Source organism: Thrips palmi, unplaced genomic scaffold, assembly GCF_012932325.1.
Source record: "Thrips palmi isolate BJ-2018 unplaced genomic scaffold, TpBJ-2018v1 HiC_scaffold_3, whole genome shotgun sequence".
NCBI classification, from domain to species: Eukaryota; Metazoa; Arthropoda; class Insecta; order Thysanoptera; family Thripidae; genus Thrips; species Thrips palmi.
In genome coordinates this window covers 4,784,769-4,801,988 of record NW_023144630.1, presented here as the reverse complement: position 1 = coordinate 4,801,988, position 17,220 = coordinate 4,784,769, and the positions used below count along the sequence as shown (strand labels likewise).

At 41.3% G+C, this 17,220-nt stretch overlaps 3 protein-coding genes across 12 annotated transcripts; 2 read left to right on the top strand and 1 right to left on the bottom strand.

Annotated features, from left to right (window-relative positions):
• The first annotated feature begins 129 nt into the window (after window positions 1-129).
• On the top strand, window positions 130-9,655 carry LOC117647948 (transcriptional repressor p66-beta). 10 transcript variants are annotated; one of them, XM_034389951.1, is made up of 12 exons: window positions 130-282; window positions 367-530; window positions 614-697; window positions 3,246-3,334; window positions 3,413-3,887; window positions 3,975-4,358; window positions 4,432-4,537; window positions 4,619-4,722; window positions 5,031-5,126; window positions 5,205-5,412; window positions 5,500-6,236; window positions 6,332-9,655. In XM_034389951.1, the coding sequence occupies exons 2-11, from the start codon at window positions 372-374 to the stop codon at window positions 6,180-6,182; spliced, it is 2,388 nt and encodes a 795-aa protein (XP_034245842.1). In that variant the 5' UTR covers window positions 130-282; window positions 367-371; the 3' UTR covers window positions 6,183-6,236; window positions 6,332-9,655. The 10 variants fall into 10 exon arrangements, with proteins under 10 accessions (XP_034245842.1, XP_034245841.1, XP_034245848.1 ...); XM_034389950.1 differs by having other exon boundaries at window positions 3,410-3,887; XM_034389957.1 differs by lacking the exons at window positions 130-282; window positions 367-530; window positions 614-697 and adding an exon at window positions 1,191-1,344.
• A 114-nt stretch (window positions 9,656-9,769) lies between these two features.
• On the bottom strand, window positions 9,770-14,624 carry LOC117647949 (MAU2 chromatid cohesion factor homolog). The gene is made up of 8 exons (XM_034389961.1): window positions 14,400-14,624; window positions 13,681-13,860; window positions 13,467-13,589; window positions 13,252-13,380; window positions 13,047-13,155; window positions 12,772-12,936; window positions 12,030-12,686; window positions 9,770-11,953 (listed from the first exon to the last, which is right to left on the bottom strand). Exons 1-8 carry the CDS (start codon window positions 14,622-14,624, stop codon window positions 11,754-11,756), a joined length of 1,788 nt encoding a protein of 595 aa, XP_034245852.1. The 3' UTR covers window positions 9,770-11,753.
• A 43-nt stretch (window positions 14,625-14,667) lies between these two features.
• Window positions 14,668-17,203, top strand: LOC117647954 (neuralized-like protein 2). The gene is made up of 2 exons (XM_034389965.1): window positions 14,668-15,903; window positions 15,993-17,203. Exons 1-2 carry the CDS (start codon window positions 15,117-15,119, stop codon window positions 16,106-16,108), a joined length of 903 nt encoding a protein of 300 aa, XP_034245856.1. The 5' UTR covers window positions 14,668-15,116; the 3' UTR covers window positions 16,109-17,203.
• Window positions 17,204-17,220: the final 17 nt, after the last annotated feature.

Sequence of the window (17,220 nt, the reverse complement as noted above, 5' to 3'; positions counted from 1 at the left end):
TGCGACAGCGAAAATTGGTAGACTATGATCCGTCATTGAGGCAGACGACGGATGTACCTATTTAGAGTCGAGTTCTTCCTGCAAATAGGAAATCCTGTTTGTTCACTATTTTTTTTGTTTTTGTTTTTTCGGCGTGTCGCAACAAGATGAGGCATTTGTCAGGTTGCGTTTGGGTCGAGAGCAGTCGAGAGTTGTTACTAGTGGGTGGCAAAGAACGTGGTGTCGTCATGCCTCTTTGAAAGGGACACGTGTTTTCCGGCCTGATTTCGTATTTTTCCTAAGGTATGTCAAGGAGTATCGAAGGAAATGTCCCATTATCTTGGCAATGTCTTACCGGTACTGTGGATCCTCGTGCTCGTGTTCCAGACAACATGGGTGCCAGCAGGTGCTGTGTACCTGGGTGCAAGACAAGATATGGCAGCGGCCTTGCCATGAGACAGTTTCCAATTTCTAATCATCAAATGATGAAGAAATGGATGGAGATGCTACCGGCAGATGTCACCATGAGCAAACATAGTGCTGTTTGTGAAGTATGCTTCAGTGGAATTTATGTCTTGAGATTGCACAAGTGACAATAGTGTGCCATGTATTTATTTATTGATTTAAATTTCAGCTGCATTTTGAGGCGCATCACTTTGAGGAGGCTCGTATTGCTGGAAAAAGGAAACTCAAGTGGAACGCTGTTCCTACAATTGAGGTAATCTTCAACTCCTGCTGTTGCGTCACACTCAACAAGGTGACATGTGACGCCGCCCAGTGCCCTGGCCCTTGTTGTGGGACAAAAGAACCAGTGCACTGGGGAAAGAAGCGTTACTTATAGATGCATGCTACAAGTGGTGTGGTGTTAGGGTGACATTCTGGGCCGCACGTGACATTCTGTCCCAAAGTTCATCGTAAAATTTAGGTACTGACGGACTGTGGGAGTCTTGAATCGGTGACAGTGTTCTCATGGTGGAGTCCATGACGATGCCATGGCATTAAATTGGTTTCTGCCCAGAAATATCAGATGTTGCCCCCTTATCATTATCGCGCTGGTCTGGTACCCCATGTGGGGTGCCCAGTGCCCGTCCCGTCCTCGGTCAGCGGGTCTGTGAATGTGTGTGTGAGACGGGGGCGGTGTGGAGGGGGGTTGCGGTGGCGGCGACGCGGCGTGGCGTGGCGTGCACACCGCGACGCCGGCGCGCGGAGCGACGGAACGGACCCAAAAAGGAACACCGGACATCTACTTGTATAAGGCTACGCCATATTGGAGCCCTAATTTTTGTTTTTGCATAGTCGACGTTTGGCACCTTGGCGGCCCGTCCGCGGTGTCAAATTTCCCTGTGATTTGGTCGTCTGCTGCAGGTTAGCATCTTTCCTTCCCGGAAATCGGCGAGGACTCGTTCTCTGGGCTTTCGGCCGAATCCTGCGAGTGACAACCTGAAGCGCTGAAGCGGAGGGCGCTTTCCCCATCCTTGAACAGTCACTCGGGTTCGACTGTCATGTTATCCTGCTAATCTCCAGTGATTGTCAGACGTGAAGTGCAATTGTGTTTGAGTGTGCGTGTGTGACGTGCTTTTTTACGCGACGGTGCTCTGTGTGAGTTTGCGGCGCTTCGACGGGAAATCAGTGAATGCCCCGACCTCGATGAACGGCGAAGGCCCAAAGGGGCTCAAGCCTATCAACACCGCTTTGGTGGAAAGCTTGTTCAATTAGCACCTCTAGAGGCGTCGGGCCGCAAATTTGGCCTTTTCGCCGGCGCAGCACGGGGATTCGAACCCGGGCATCGCCTCTCGGGTCGGCACAGCGGCTCGACGCCCTCCCGGGGCGAATTTCAAGTCTTCTATCTTGGCATTAATTGTCGTGTAACCTACTCGTACGAGTGCCGCCTGCTCTTGCTGCTACTGCCGCGCCGCCACCGCCGCGACGCCGCTCTGTGCTGGGCGCCTTCCCAAAGGCCCCGCTGCCTGCCTGCCTGGCCCCAGGCGACTGGCGAGACGAGGCGCAGGCCACCGCTGCAACCGCAGCAACAGTGCGGGTGTCATTGCCGGTGAAGCTAAATCCGAGGGAGTTAGGCCCTTTGCTGGTAGGTGCTTTACGCGCTGTGATCCGGCCGACTTGGCCGCGCCTATCGCGAGTCTGCTTTTCGAGTGGCCCGGCCCGCGGGCCGCTATCTCGCAGCAGCAGCGCGAGTTCAAAGACCGCAGTGCCTCGCTAAACTGGACCGCCGTCTGCCCGTCCGTGTCCGTGCCGTCGCCGCGGCTGCCAGCCTAGACCCCTTTCCCATCGCGAGGTGAATTTAGATTTGCCGTCGATTTGCCCGACCCCCGGCGGGGCGCGGTTCTGGCCGCCAATTTGGAATTTGCGGTGCGAGTTGGTTTTGTGTGGGTTTGCGGCCGCGGGGTGGTTGCGGTCGTCAAGTCGCGAGCTGCCCGCGACCCACCAGCCTAGCAGCCACCCAGGCACTTGCTAATGACTATCCGCCATGGCTGCCCAAATGTTTTCCCAACGTCGCGTTTTCACGAAACCTCGTCAAACTTAAGCCCGCTCGGCCAAGCGCGCTCGAACCGGCTGGCCAGCGTTTGCGTTTCGCCTCAAATTTGTCCGCCTGCGCCCAGCGAGGGGGTGTTGTGTGTGTATGTGTGTTGTTGTGGGAACCTGTGTGTAAACTGTGGCATGAAAACATAACCCAATTTTCGAAGTTTGACGCGTACTGCATTGATTGCGATCAATACCAAATGCACAATAAACTGAGGCTCCAAATTTTTATTATTGTTATTTTTGGCCTACTGGTGTTTTTTGGTAGTTAGAGTGTAATTATTTTATTGTTTCTCATGACTTTTATCAGCTTCCATGGAGATTCTTATCAATGATTCAGGCTCTTTTTCCAGAGTGATTTTTACTTATATTTTATTTTATTTTCTCTGTTAGTGTTTTAGTTTTGACGTCCTTTGGTTCCATTGTTTTGTATGAATCGGCTTTTCCAACTTATCATTCTTTTTCAGTATATTATTTGCCGTATTCTTAAGTTTTCATGTGACTTTTTTTTTCTTTTGCTCTTTTCTTTGTTTTGAAATCATATCACAAATCAATTTACTGTGTGAAGGCTGCTCATTTGATGTGGAAGGAAATTTATAATAATGACTCAAGCGATAGATGCAAAGTCAGGGCAGCCATTCAATCTTGTCTCTTAATTTGCAAATCTGTCTTCCTCTTTCATTACACCTTTTTTTTTTTTTTTTTTTTTTTTTTTTTTTTTGTTGTAGGGGCCCATAGACTTCCTCAGCTTCTCCACCACTTCTGTGATGGAGAAGATGGATGTGGATGATGATGCTGTCATAGACCTTAGTGCAAGGTTTGTATTGCGGCTATTATTTGCTCTAAAATTCGTGTCCAACTGAATTAATCATGCTTGCCCCTTCCTTTCCAGTAGCCGTCCAGCACGACGAGACAACTTCAGTGATGGCACCCTCGACTTGTCAAAGCCTTCTGGGGAATCTCGAAGCAATGCTCCAGTGGTTGTTCCATTGCCACTATCACTCCCTTTGCAACTCAGTGGCTTGCCACTCACTGTGCAGGCCGTCACAAGCTCACCAAGATCAGCAACATCATCACCTAGCTTAAATACCGCCTCAGTTACCCCAACTGCCGCCCCAGCTATTGCACCTCCATCTGAGCCTGGAACCATGGAGCCGCCTCCAAGCCGTAGTTTGTTAAGGAGGGATGTGGACGGTCAATATCAATCATCAAGACGAAGCTTACGCCCAAGGCTTGAGCCACGTAATTATGTAGAAAGCCCTGATGTCATAGTTCTCTCAGATGAGGAGCCCAAGTTAAATGGGTTCTCAAATGGCTATGAGAGTGACTCAAGTGATTTAGGTGAAATGCCGCCCCTTTTGCCCATTAAGGTAACTTTTCCCTGCAATCAAATTTCTTTTATATCTTCTAACTTCTAACCTTGCTTAATTTATGAACATATTAATCATTACCAACAGGAACTTTCACCTGCCGAGGTTGAGGAACGAGAAAGAATGCTTCGCAAACTTCGAGAGGAGCTGCGAAACGAAGAGATGAAGCTGGTTCTTCTTAAAAAACTGCGACAGTCACAGCAAATGAAAGAAAACATTGCTGTTGCCCCCTCCTCTGGATCATCACAACCGTCTGGCCCTTCTGCCGTACCACCTCCAGCAGGCACCAAAGTTTTACCGGGGATGGTTAAGCCAACTACTTCAACTCTCATCCCTGGAACTACGATTGATCGTGTTCCCTCTGCTGCGCATTCTCATTCGCACTTAAATACAACTCAAGCTCATTCATTAGCAAGAAACCACCACAAACAACCTACACCGAATGTTCCTTTGCCTGTTAGCAGAGGAGTGGTAAGTTCTATCCATTTAATTTATTTTTTATCAATATTGAAATGGAGTCTTAACTTTTTTTTGCTCTTGTTAGCCACCCCCACGCAGTAGCCTGCCTCCTCCTTTGCTGAGCAATAGATCAACGGCAACTCCTATTCTACCTCCAAATACCACCCTGACTCCAACCAACATGTCAAGAGGTGAGCTTTTGTTTGCAATTCTTAACAAACAGATTACAATTTGTATGACAAGGTTTTCTTACTGAGTACATTTCATTGCAGGAAGCAGTAATTTAGGAAGATCAAGCAGTCATGGAGTTAATTATGCAGTCAATGATCGTCTCAGCAAGGACCACCACTCACCTGCTGCAACCCCACAACCACAGGTAATTATTTTGACCTAGTCCATCCGCCTAACCAAAGCCAGACTGAAATGTTAGTTTATCAATCTATTATGTGCAAGCTGCTTGGAAATGAAAAGGGTGTCAGTGCTCATTCGCAAGAGCAGGTATGTTTTTTTTTTTTTAAGTGCGACCTCCTTTTTAATTTACTATCAAGCCCACAGAAGAAGACACAATTTATCATTATGCCATGCTTGTGTGACTGAAAATCTCTTTCATGTTGGTAGTAGACTCCAAACCAATTATGCTTTAAAATTTCCCAGTGAGTTTTAATTAAGTGTTTTTTTGGACAGGATCGTGGTCGAGGAGAGGACAACCAAACTCCAGCTCAGCGACAAGCTGCAGCTAAACTTGCTCTACGCAAACAGTTGGAGAAGACTTTACTTCAGGTAGGTGTTTGCTAAATTTTCTGCATGATTTTTCTTGTTAGCTCAAGATTAATTGTCTAATGGATGCTTTCCTTCCAGATCCCTCCTCCTAAACCACCACCTCCAGAAATGCACTTCATCCCCAACCCATCAAATACAGACTTTGTGTATCTGTTGGGATTGGAGCATGTTGTTGACTTCATTACCAAGGACAACAAGACACCTGTGCCTCCAGAACCTTTCCGCTGCACTCAGTGTGGCACCAACTTCACTCCTGTTTGGAAATGGGAGAAAAACTCCTCCAAAGGTGAGACTATTGTTCCACTAAACTGTTGTTTAATTCACTTCATCTGAGGAATTACCAAACTTAATTTTAATTTTGATAAAATTTCAGGAAAAGATCCGAAGGTTATTTGCGAGTCGTGCGTGACTACTAATGTGAAAAAGGCTTTGAAAGCAGAACACACAAACCGCCTAAAAACAGCATTTGTCAAAGCTCTCCAACAGGAACAGGAAATTGAGCAGAGATTGGCTCAGTCCAGCAGTGCTTCTCCACAACCAGACAGCCATCATACACCGTCCCACACCCCCTCCCATACTCCTTCCCATACACCATCACCTGCTCCCAAATCTTCTACGCCAACCATCCCTCCATCCCGTCATGTCCCTACACCTCCTTCCAACAATAGTTCTTCTCGCACTCCTCCGTTGTCAAAGCTTGCTCAGGAGAACAGCAAGTACAGCAGTCATCAGCAGGCTGCAGCTGCAGCAGCCTTACAGCAACAGCTGCTGCGTGGAATTGGTGGTGTTGGGGGCCTGAACCAACACCAGCTCTCGGCACAGATGCTGCAGTTTACTCTGTACCAATACCAGCTTGCCATGGCCCAGGCCCAGGCTCAGGCCGCAGGGGCGGCTAGTGGTAAAGGAGCTGCAGCAGCAGCCGCCAACCTGGCAGAGTTTCAACGTCAGGCAGAGACATTACAGAGGCAATACCTCATGGACATGACTGCTTCCTCGCCTTCATCTCGTCACAGCAGCCACCACAGTGCCCACAGTATGAACAACTGGAAAACATGAGGGTCGCTCGGCCACTCGGCCTCCTCTATGATACCTGCTGACCTTCTTTCGGAGGTAATTAAGACCAATTCTTCATTTCAAGTATAGTGCTCATTTATTTTTGTTAGTCATTCTGAGGGTTTGGCTTTATTTATTTTTTATTTTGCCAGGTTATGTCAGCAGGCACCAAGGGGCCGGTGGCCGCAGATCTGCAACGTCAGTACCTGCTTGATATGTTGAATCCCCAAGCACAAGTCTCTCAACAGTCTTCAAGCTCATGGAAGTCTTCATCTTCCTCAAACCATGCTGCTGGTGTACCATTGCCATTACCACTACCCAAAGAACTTGCAGGAATGCTGGCAAACAAGGACTCCTTGCCACCCGAGCTAAGACAGCAGTATCTACTAGAAATGTTAAAGCCTGCTAATTTAGCTGCATTACGTTCTCAGCAACCCCCTTGACATGTGTGATTGTTTACAGTATTAACATGAAACCTTTATACATGTTCCACTTCAAAAACATAAAAATAAAAAAAGAATTAATTTTGAACTTCTGACCAATGTAGACATTGGTTTTAGCACAGATATCTGCTTGCTGCTATACTTACTTTACAAAGCTTTTCACTTGACAAGATACACCAGAAATGAAAGTTATTTCAACTTTAATACAGTTCCGAAGTAGAATTTTCTCCTTATGCAACAAAGCTCAGATCTGCAGCCGTCATACTTTTTGGCAGATCTGCGGAAAGCAACTGGTGTCTAAATTTGGGTTAATTCAAGGCTACTTCAATTAATTGGCCAATATTAGAACCTTACTTATTTCATCTGTTACTGATAAAAGCCAATAGACTGTGATCTTATCTGGCTGAAAGTGTTTGGTAGACTGTCATTTGAAACCAGTGACTTTGTTTTAACAAAATGTTGTATTTAAATAAAAATGTTCTGTTAAAACTGTATTATGGTATGCGGCTCGCAAGTCCATCCATTATCCTGTAAGGTTGCTTTGTTTTAATTTTCTGCTTTGTCTGAAACCTAGAACATTTTGGAAGTAGTCTTGATTTAAATGAGAACTTTGTCTGATTAATAAAATATGAATGGAAAGAACATAGAATGATAGAATTGTCTGCTGTATAAGTTAAGGCTAGATTGAGGTTTTAAATCTTAATTTGCCAGAAAATTTACAGACCAGTCTATTGGGTGATCGGAAATTGCTGCCTGAGGATGTCACTGATCTCCCAACCACCTTGCTGGATATGGTTCTGGGGTGTTGTTAGATCGGCCTGCAAAATTTTGGACTACTTATACATACTCTTGACAAACCCTCTTTAAAACTGGTTTGTTGAATAAACTGCATTACTTCAATGTTTTGTACCTCACGTTGTGCACCACTTAACCTGTTTGCTCCACCTTGCAATGGCTCAATCTTTATTTGTTTTTGTGGTAAACTTAAACTAAGTAGTTAATCTCCCTTTAGGAAAATTGGATGAAGCTCGTGTAGAACTATCAGCATTCTCTCTAGCTGTTTTGGGAATCGTTTACATTTATATTATAACTGGAACTTTGTGTTGAAACCGCCTTTTTTTTAACTTTTATTTCAAGAAGAAATAGTGGAGTAATTGTATTGAATGTATTTTATTCACATCAATAGTGTCCATTGAAACCTCACAAATGTGTTCTGCACGTATTCAAATGGTTGACTTCTGTAGGAAATCCAGTTAGATGGGCTACAATACTAATTAAGGATGTGTGTGATTAATTTTTTTGTCAAAATCTTAGACCATTGAGTTGTTTAAGTATTTGTTAGATGCTTGTTATGAATTTTGTTTTAAAGAACTTGATAGCCTTTTTTATAGAACAAATTTACATTTTCGGGAAGGGAGTGGCAAGGTTTCTGCTTTTGTTTGTTCTATGTAATGGGTTGTGATCTTCACAGTCGACCAACTTATTACCGCTACTATTGGTTTGTGCTTGATCCAAATGTAGCTTTTCTCTTGCCTTCGGTTCCTTTTTAACTATTTTCTTCTTTCTCTCTTAGGAAGAAGGTTTTTTTTTTTTTTTAAGCTGGTTAAAGATGGTTCAATATTTATTTGTTTTATGTGTTGTTTTGTCAATGTTATTTATATGTCCGGGGTTATTGAGGCATATGTAGGGTGAGCATAGCCCACTTAAGATCTGTTTGTGTACTTCATTTTAGAAGGTTTATTTCCATGTGGAAAACTTGTTTCTCGGTGTAACAAAATTGGCCCTTTTGTGTGCTCAATGTTTGTGTTGATTTCTGTTTTAAAAATTATTGTTTCAAATAGACCTGCAATTACCATTTACTAAAACGCTTTGTTTGGTTGGTCACATCTATGAGATTAATTCTGTTGGTCTAACTGCTCTTCAACGATTATTCTGTTTATGGTGCTTATTTAAGTGACGATTCTTCCATATGTCAGCAGAAAATGTTGATATATTTTAACATAGCCTGATCAGGAATAGAAGAATTAAACCAAAGTTTAACAATGTTATGTTGAAATGTTTTAGTTTGAGATTTTTTTTTTTAATGTTTCATGCTATTATACTTGTGTATTCCTGTTTTAAATGATTCATTTCTTGTACGTGATATTGGGGTTTATGTGACGGTAATAGGATGTGTTTCCCATTACTTCGAATTTCTTTTATTATATGCCTAATTGTATGAAATACTAGAATTCAATATATGGGTGTTGTCTTAGGCCTTTTGTGGGTTCGGATTTGAGGATCTTTTTCCCAGCCTCTCTTGATTGTACATATTTGGTGGAAGTAGCATCATGTGTCTCGGTGCCGCTATATGTGTTTTAGTGGTCGTTCTTGGCTTTGATGTTAACTCTCATACTATGTATGGGTAATTTGAACACAGCATACGGCTGCAATCAGCAGGCCCGCATCTCAAATTTGTTCTCTTTGTGGAAAGGTCTATGTTTAATTTGAACCGTAAATTGTATAGAGCAGGCTTCAGTGTTTCCTAGATAGTATCCTTTTTGCTTGAAGTATTTGGCCAATTTAACGACATGTGTGCAACAACCTCTATGAACGATTCGGAGTTCTTAGACGGAAGCACACTAAATAGTGTCAAGCTTGATACCACAACAAACTACCATCACTTTTGGGTAAACTAAATTATTTTGTTTACATGTATTCAGCATTGTTCATGTGTTTGTCACTGGTTCTGTTATTTTTCCTTTCGACTGTTAATTATAGATACTGTTTGGTTAAATTTGGCAGGCGGCCTGTTATCTCTTTATATTAAGCAACATGGATCTCTTCACAAATCCTTAATTTTTTTGTTTGGAACATTTTACTTATGATATTGATATTTCGTAGCATTTATCATGTGAAATGTGATAGTTGACTGTTAAACATGAAGCTTCAAGATCTGTTCTTTATATTTCACCTCCAAATCAACTTGAGTTTTGAAGGCCGACTTTTGCCTAGTGTATATAAAATCTACTTTATAAAAATTATACAACACCACTCGGACCTGCATTATTTTATTTCTAATTTTTGACCAAAGACGATTCCCGGGTGATGCAATGCAATGTATAGATCCAAATGAAGGAAGGAGAAAGAAAAAGAGTACTACATGGCTGGCATTTGTCTTTAGTATACAATATATGATCTTTTTTTATTTACAATAAATCTGTATGTACAGTCAGAATACTAAAGCTAAAACAAACATGCCGAAGTAGCAAATCATACACAGAATTATTGCTAATTTGTATCTAAAGTACACTCTCAACCTTGTTACCTAAATTACATAATGCCTTACGTCTGTTACATCACAGTTATGCACAGTGTAACACTGATAAATGCCAGTACTATTCAATCAACAAATATAACTGCAGTACTATTACATAACAATGGTAACCAACTTCGTTTGTAAAATTTTTACTTGTTCCTAAGGAAAAGTTGAACGCTTCAGATCAGGGCTACTGTTTGGAAATCTCGTTCCCTGTGCAACACTTTAGGATATGTCAACAGTAACAATGTAGATTTAAACTACACTAAGTTAATTTTTGTTCTGGGGTGAAAATTTTACATGAAGATTTAATAACCATCTGAGCAATCAAAAAAATCAATCCTGACCGAATAAAGCAACACATTGGTCCCCAGTAACAGTTAAATTATAAGAGGCGAGACAAGCAGCAAACATTGAACTTTTGTGTACTATGAAGCAAAGACTTAATGCACTAAGCACTTACTACAACAGTACCATTTCGAGAATGAGCATTTATTTCCTTAACTTTGGAGTATTCTTATGGCACAATTGTAAATTAAATCAATGCAAATGCTTGCCTTCTACACACTTCACAGCCTCTTCTTTCCTGAACATGACAAAAGGAGGTTTCCAATCCATCATCAGAGTTGAAAATGCAACATTAAATTAGAAATTAATCTAGTTAAGTGAGAAATTTTGAAAGTCACAACTACATTCATTGAAAGTACAATTCAGTCTTTAAATATTCAACATCATACCTTTCAACTCCCCAGGACAAAACTGACTTAAAAGTGGGCACTTGAAATAAAGTGTTCTATTAAAACGGCTGCAATTCAAAAAACAAAGGACAAAAAAATTATAAGCAAATTTTTGTCTCCAAAAACGGGGTATAGAATATTAATAATAAATACATTCATTCCTATGCAGTTACATATCAGGTACCCTTCAGTATGACGTACAAAAGAATAGTCATGTAGATTTCAATTCAAGGGCTTAACTTCACAGGATCCTTAGATTCCGAAGTTTGAGCCAAACCTAGTGTTAAGGATGATGATGATGATGATTTTAAGCATGAGTTCGATTTGTTTCTCGGGAAAAAACAAAGCTAGGCTACGGTAGATACAGTAAATGACAAATGAGAGATGTAGTGATACAGTAGTTCTTCTGAATTTAACATAGGTATATATTTTTAACTGGAGGCCCTGACTCCTATCAAATTAACACATGGAAATTTCTTTGTCACAAACTCTAAAATATATAAAAACACAGCTAATTAAGTACAAGCTACCGTTTATAATGAGAACTGTGCTATGTATGAACAAAAGCTTGCAAAACAAGTCACAACATAAAAAGAATGAAAATCAATGCTGCTCCATGTGAAGTTTATAAAGTCATTAAAAGTCTAGCAAAGTACAGGACAAGCTACAAAAAGGGACAAGCCAAAAGAAGAAATTGTCCCAAACATTAAAAAAGAAGAAAAAATACAACTCAAAAGAGGCAAAAGGCCTTCACGTTTATCACCAAAAAGTTCTTTAAAAATTGCAGAAAAGAAAACACCAAAAATGGAGAGAAAAAGTTGGGGAAGGGGAAGAGCAACATGGCAAAGCAGTAAAAAGAATCTGTAATCATGACAGAAGTGTGAAGAAGTGAGAATGTTTATAAATTAATTGTTGTACCATATTTATACCCTTTTAAAAAAAACACCCCCTTCATCATGAAATAACATTTCATTTTTAACAGTTGATCAATGAGCACAGTTATGAACCAATTGTCACGACATGGCATAAAGTCACTTAGATCTATGTATTAAAGCTGTGACCAGCACAGTGCTCCATGGTTTGACTTGTTTCCGCACTACATGAGTCCTGTTGATGTTGAAGTTGATGGTGTAGAATTAAATACCTCTGGGAAAGGACCATCGGTCCATTGAATTAAATTATGTTCACTCATTCTTGATGATGCAAAGTGGTCCTTCAGGAGGGTTGAAGAGAAGTTGCAGTGCATGGTGTAGGCACCATTTTCACTACTCACCTCACCAGATATTCTATACAGATCTAGAAAAGAATAGAAAGTTAATAAAGAATTTTAAATCAAACTCAAAGAAAAAAATTCAAGATGATTCCTCCTAACCTTTAAGAATTGCTGATGCCCATAGCTGAACATGAACATCGGGTATTTTACTTGCTAACTGCATGGCTGGAGTTACCATGTTCATACTTTCTCTAGAGTTGTTCAATGATAAAAATATATGGCCCAAAAGAACAAGGGAACAAGAAGTCAAACGATTCAGATCTTCAGCATTAGCCATTTTTAAAGTTTCCCTTAAGTATCTCTTGGCTTCATTGTAGCGAGCTTGAAAGAATGACTGCAGTCCTTGAACATAATAGGCAGCTGCTCTTAGACTGTGAGAATGAGTTGGAAGATTTTCAGGGTTAATACTTTCGAGGAGTCCAGCAAATTCTTGCTCCCGCTTAGCTCGAAGATATACTATTGCAAGATTTAAATTTGCAAAAGTCCTCAAGTCCCTTTCTTTAGATGATTGAAGAGCAGATTGAAACTGGACCTCTGCTGCATCCATGCAGTTCATACTCATAGCATAAAGACCCAGCATGGTATGTAGTTGAGGTCGGTGTGATTTAAGGAGGTGAGGATGCTGCTGACACAAATTGCAAGCCTGCGCTATTTCTTGCAGAGCCAGGGTCTTGTTTCCCATAACTAATCGGCACATGACTATGTGCTCCAACAGCATTAATTGAAATACTGAAAGAATAGGCTTGTTGTCGAGAACTGAAAAAGAATAATTGTGGTCAATGTAAATGATTCGGTATTTTAATACGCAAGTGGGCAAACACTTGTTCTGAAAACAGCTTACCTTTCAATTTTTCTATTTGTGCTAATGCTTTATCTGTGTATTCTTGAGCTTTGTTCATGTAACCTGCTTGCATAGAGTGCATTACTGTGACCAAGTATACTAAGACATAAAGGTGTTGTTTGGGCATCCAAATGAACATCTCCCCTGAGTTTCCATTTGACACCACTGAAAAAGAAGATAGTTAACAGTTAACTTCCATAATGCCCACATCTTTTCCCCCCATCTAATATTGGCAATTAAGTTTCCTCATAAGGAAAACAAACTGATATCAGTACCTTCGTCTGTAGGCCAAGTCGGCATCATGATTGTCTGGATACTCTGTTGCAGCTGCTTTAGACAAGGCTTCACGCTCTTCACCTGACCAGCCATGAGATAGTGACAAACCTGAGAACAGAACGAGCAACAGCAGTGTAAAGCACGAAGTAAACATTGAAGAGGTAGTGCTACACAATGGCTAGGATTTCAAAAGACTCAACCTACTTGTAAAACAAGGAAAAATACTCTTAAGTACTCTTTCTGATACTGGTTACCCTGCCAGTTGTCTACTAGGTGGCCTGCTTGATTGAGCAAGGGTAGAACTTCATTAAACTTCTTGTCTATTAGCAATAGCTGAAAAAAATGTAAATTTGGATTGAGAGGTTGCTGAATTAAGTAAAGTATAAGTTGACACACAGGAAAATATATTTGAAACATACCATTCCTTTGCTAAGAAGAAATAATACGCGAGTGTATGCAGCAGATGAAATATGTGCATAATCGACACCAACTCCAAGAAGACTACTTGCAAGTTCGTAGTCACACTCACTTGCATGAATTTGCTAAATAGAAAAAATGAAAACATAAAAATGAGTTATAGCAGACATGAAAGATGGATGAAACCACCACAAGACACGAACAAAGTACACTTACTGCTAACTGAAATATCAGTCGACAGTGCCAATAAATACTGTGCTGAGATAGTTCTATTGCTTTTCTTAAAATAGGCTTAGAAAGATTAGATTGATGTTGTTGGTCATGAAGCCCGGCCAATACACTTGCAGCTTCAAATTTGACATCGTCGAATTGATTTATGGTCTGCGACAAAATCCACTGGCAAAGAAAGAATAACAAAATTAGAAAGAAGGCAATAAACTATCGTCATTTGAATTGCATCATACATGTAAACCAATTGGAGACTAAAACATAGAAGATCATATGTAGCCTGTCTCGTGTGAGACCAACCGGCAGTTCAGAGCACGGCAATCTCAGACAACTGTCAAAGTACACAAACACACACAGCCAGGCAGCTTTTGATCCACAAAGTCTCCATTCACGTGAAATGCATCAATGGATAAAGCAAAATTTGGGAAATCTGAAAAGCTGAAGATTGGACATGCAAAGCATGCACTTTTTGTCGACTGAGTTTGATAGAGGCTCTGTGGTCATTCATGTCTATCGGATGGAAACAAGGACAAGAGCGCTTGGCTCCAAGATACTCGACCACAAACACTCAATTTGCAGGTTATGTCCAACACAAGTCACTCATCAACATCGTCAGCACACAACAACTGATACCAGCAACTGAAGCGCCCATCAATGAATCAAATTTTGATGGTAATATAACGTAAAATGACAGTAGTTATTTTTACCGCTCGTTCTAGGTGAGTAATGGCCAGGTCAATGTTTTTCGTGTGCTGTAGTAGGATGTTCCCAAGCTGGAGGTGGGTTCTGGCTTCGACTCTATGAGGTGGCTTGAAGTGGAAAACCGCTTGCAGACATTGAATGCACAACTTAATATCGGGAGGACTCGAAGTACGAAAGTTTTCAGCCAAACCAAGCAACGAGAGATACCAGGCATCTTGAGACGACGCCATTTTTGTTATTTACGTGTGGCGGCACCAAAAACCAAGCGCGGTTCGAAAACACAACTCGACAATTGACGATCGCCGTTGGCCTGGAGTTGTGTGGTGGTGTTGTGTGCAAAGGTTGTGTCATTTATTGTTTGTTGCTCTCATATTTGAACATTTGTCAATTGTGTCACGTTGAGGGAACTCCCTTTTCGCAAACGGTTGTCTCGTTCAAATGTCAAGTATCTTTCTTCGTTTCAATTTAAACGGAAAACTACCCTCCATAGAAGTTAGAGTCTGCTGTGTTCTGACCGTCCATGGCATGAATTTATCCCAAGACTTCTGATAACAACCTCTAAGGACCGTAAAATAGTACATGCTATCCTCTATCGATGTGAATTCTCGCCTTCCAAAAGGCTAGTTCGTTCGCTTCCGTTGCCTTCGGTTGCCGCTGCGAACCTGCCAACCTGTAGTGTGCCTGCGCCTAGCCCCTTGGATGGGGCTTAACCTGGATCAAAAATGGAAACTTTGAGGCAGTCGAGCCAGCTGATGCATTTGGAGGAAAGCAGCGCGCCCTTTGAGCTGGATGAGCTGGGCAGGAAGACAGAGACCGAAAGTAGGAGAGTGACTACCCGGTTTCATCCCCACCATGGCGACAACATCATTCTGCTGGAAGACAACACCGTGGCCTTCAGGAAAGCTAGCTTCGCAAATGCTGTGACGTTTAGTGAGAAGCCACTTATGCCAGGTGAAATATTTTTGCTTGAAATTGAGAAAAATGAAAGAGGCTGGAGTGGGTATATGAGGCTTGGGCTCACGCAGCGAGACCCTAAATGTGCAGTGACCCCAGATGGTAACTTCCCTTCATACGCCCTGCCTGAGTTAGCAAACATGGGGCAGTCTTGGATCTATGGTATATCAAAAACTCAGAATAATGTCTATCGGTTTGATTGCCAAATGAACAATATTTCTGAAGAAGACGATACTCCTTTAAAATCAGACTGTGTACAGATGTTTTTAGGTTCTAGTCACAGTGTTAAAACCTCTAGAGGAACAATTCCACGGAGTTGGCTGAGGCCATCATCCTCCAATAAAGGCGAAGAAATGCTGCCAACTGATGTCGGCAGCAGGATCGGAGTTGTCTATGTACCTTTAAAAAATGGCAATGCCGAAATGCATTTTGTCATAAATGGTGAAGATCAAGGCCCTTGCACCAGAGACATTCCATACAAAGAAGGACCCATACACGCAGTTGTTGATGTCTATGGGACCACCAAACAAGTTAGAATTGTTCAACTATATGGAGGTTTGTTATCTTATTCCTCATGGCTTATTTGTGCAATTTCATTGTTTGTGTCTGGCATAATATTAATGAAATTTTTTTCTGTTTCGCAGTTGTTAGTCTTCAGAGTGCCTGTCGGGATGCTATCCTGTTTCATCTAAGAAATCATTCAGTTTCTGCCTTGCCTCTTCCGAAGAGTCTTAAAGAATTTCTGCTCTTCAATTCATGAAATTAGGTTGTTACTCAGCTTGTCAGCATGTCTCAATTTAACCTTATGAAAAATATTGGCCTGTGGTATGCAAACCCTAGTTCTCATGAAAAGCTACATTAGTTTAGCCATCCTGATCTGATTGAGTGAATATTGATTTGAAATCAAAGATCTGATGATATGGTAATACCAATATGTGAAATTATATGTTGTACCCTAACTGCATTTTTTAATAGTACTGTTACATTTCTTCTTGTAAGTTGTGTGTAATGGGCGGACCGGCGGATCGAATGGTTTGCCCACTGACTTACTGGTGATTCATTTATCAACCTGTTTTATATTTTTCTTATTTTTCTTTCCCTCTTTCAAACATTCCTGTCTTCTTATCATCTTTTGCCTGTTCTTTGTCATAGTTGGTTGACTGTGAGTTTCCATTTCACTAGTCTCTTTGTCGTGAATAAATTGTCTTTACAAACTGTTTCCTCAAGAGGTCAAACAATTTAAAAAATTGAGCTGAGTTGAGTTGTATGTGGTATGTATCATGTGCTGGGGGCTGTTCATTAATTATATTTGGATGTCGAAAGTGTATGTATGCATGGCTTTCATGCCTCCTCCATCTTGCAACCATCCCATGATGAATCGATGGCATCCCAGTGGGTCAAATGTGCGTGTACAGTGTATGTCAATGCTTCCATTTGTAAAATGCAGTGCTAGTAAAAGCTAGTAAAAGTGTGATACATAGTTATGTATGGATTTGCAAGAATGTGATTTACTTTAATGTCTGTTGTGAGCAAGGGAGAGTCAGTTTCAAAACATGAAGATTTCATATGAGCAGGGATCCCCTTTTACTCAATGAAAAGTTGTTTTCCTTTTTCTGTTTTTATGGTCAGTTTCCTGCTTTTGTAGAAATTGCAGGTGCGTACTTTATGTTATGTTCTATTCGATTGAAAGATCTCAATGATTTATGACAGAAAGTTGGACTGAAATTGTGCTTTGTTGCTTAAAGTGGTGATGAAATCGATAAGCTCCGTCTCCAACCCTTTCTGTATAGTTTGACTTGTGCAGGTGCAAGCTACGTAATGTGTTTCACTAATAAAACTGTTACTCTATTTCGGCGATGCTGATTTTAAGTT

Bases quoted from the DNA above. Each gene is read 5' to 3' on its own strand.
- LOC117647948 (XM_034389950.1), top strand. From the start codon at position 372: ATGGGTGCCAGCAGGTGCTGTGTACCTGGGTGCAAGACAAGATATGGC. The intron at 3,335-3,409 runs GTTTGTATTGCG...CTTCCTTTCCAG, and splicing joins GTCATAGACCTTAGTGCAAG to TAGCCGTCCAGCACGACGAG. The intron at 5,127-5,204 runs GTAGGTGTTTGC...CTTTCCTTCCAG, and splicing joins TGGAGAAGACTTTACTTCAG to ATCCCTCCTCCTAAACCACC.
- LOC117647949 (XM_034389961.1), bottom strand. From the start codon at position 14,624: ATGGCGTCGTCTCAAGATGCCTGGTATCTCTCGTTGCTTGGTTTGGCT. The intron at 13,861-14,399 runs GTAAAAATAACT...TTTCTTTGCCAG, and splicing joins TTACTCACCTAGAACGAGCG to TGGATTTTGTCGCAGACCAT. The intron at 13,590-13,680 runs GTAAGTGTACTT...TTTTCTATTTAG, and splicing joins GACTGATATTTCAGTTAGCA to CAAATTCATGCAAGTGAGTG.
- LOC117647954 (XM_034389965.1), top strand. From the start codon at position 15,117: ATGGAAACTTTGAGGCAGTCGAGCCAGCTGATGCATTTGGAGGAAAGC. The intron at 15,904-15,992 runs GTTTGTTATCTT...TCTGTTTCGCAG, and splicing joins AATTGTTCAACTATATGGAG to TTGTTAGTCTTCAGAGTGCC.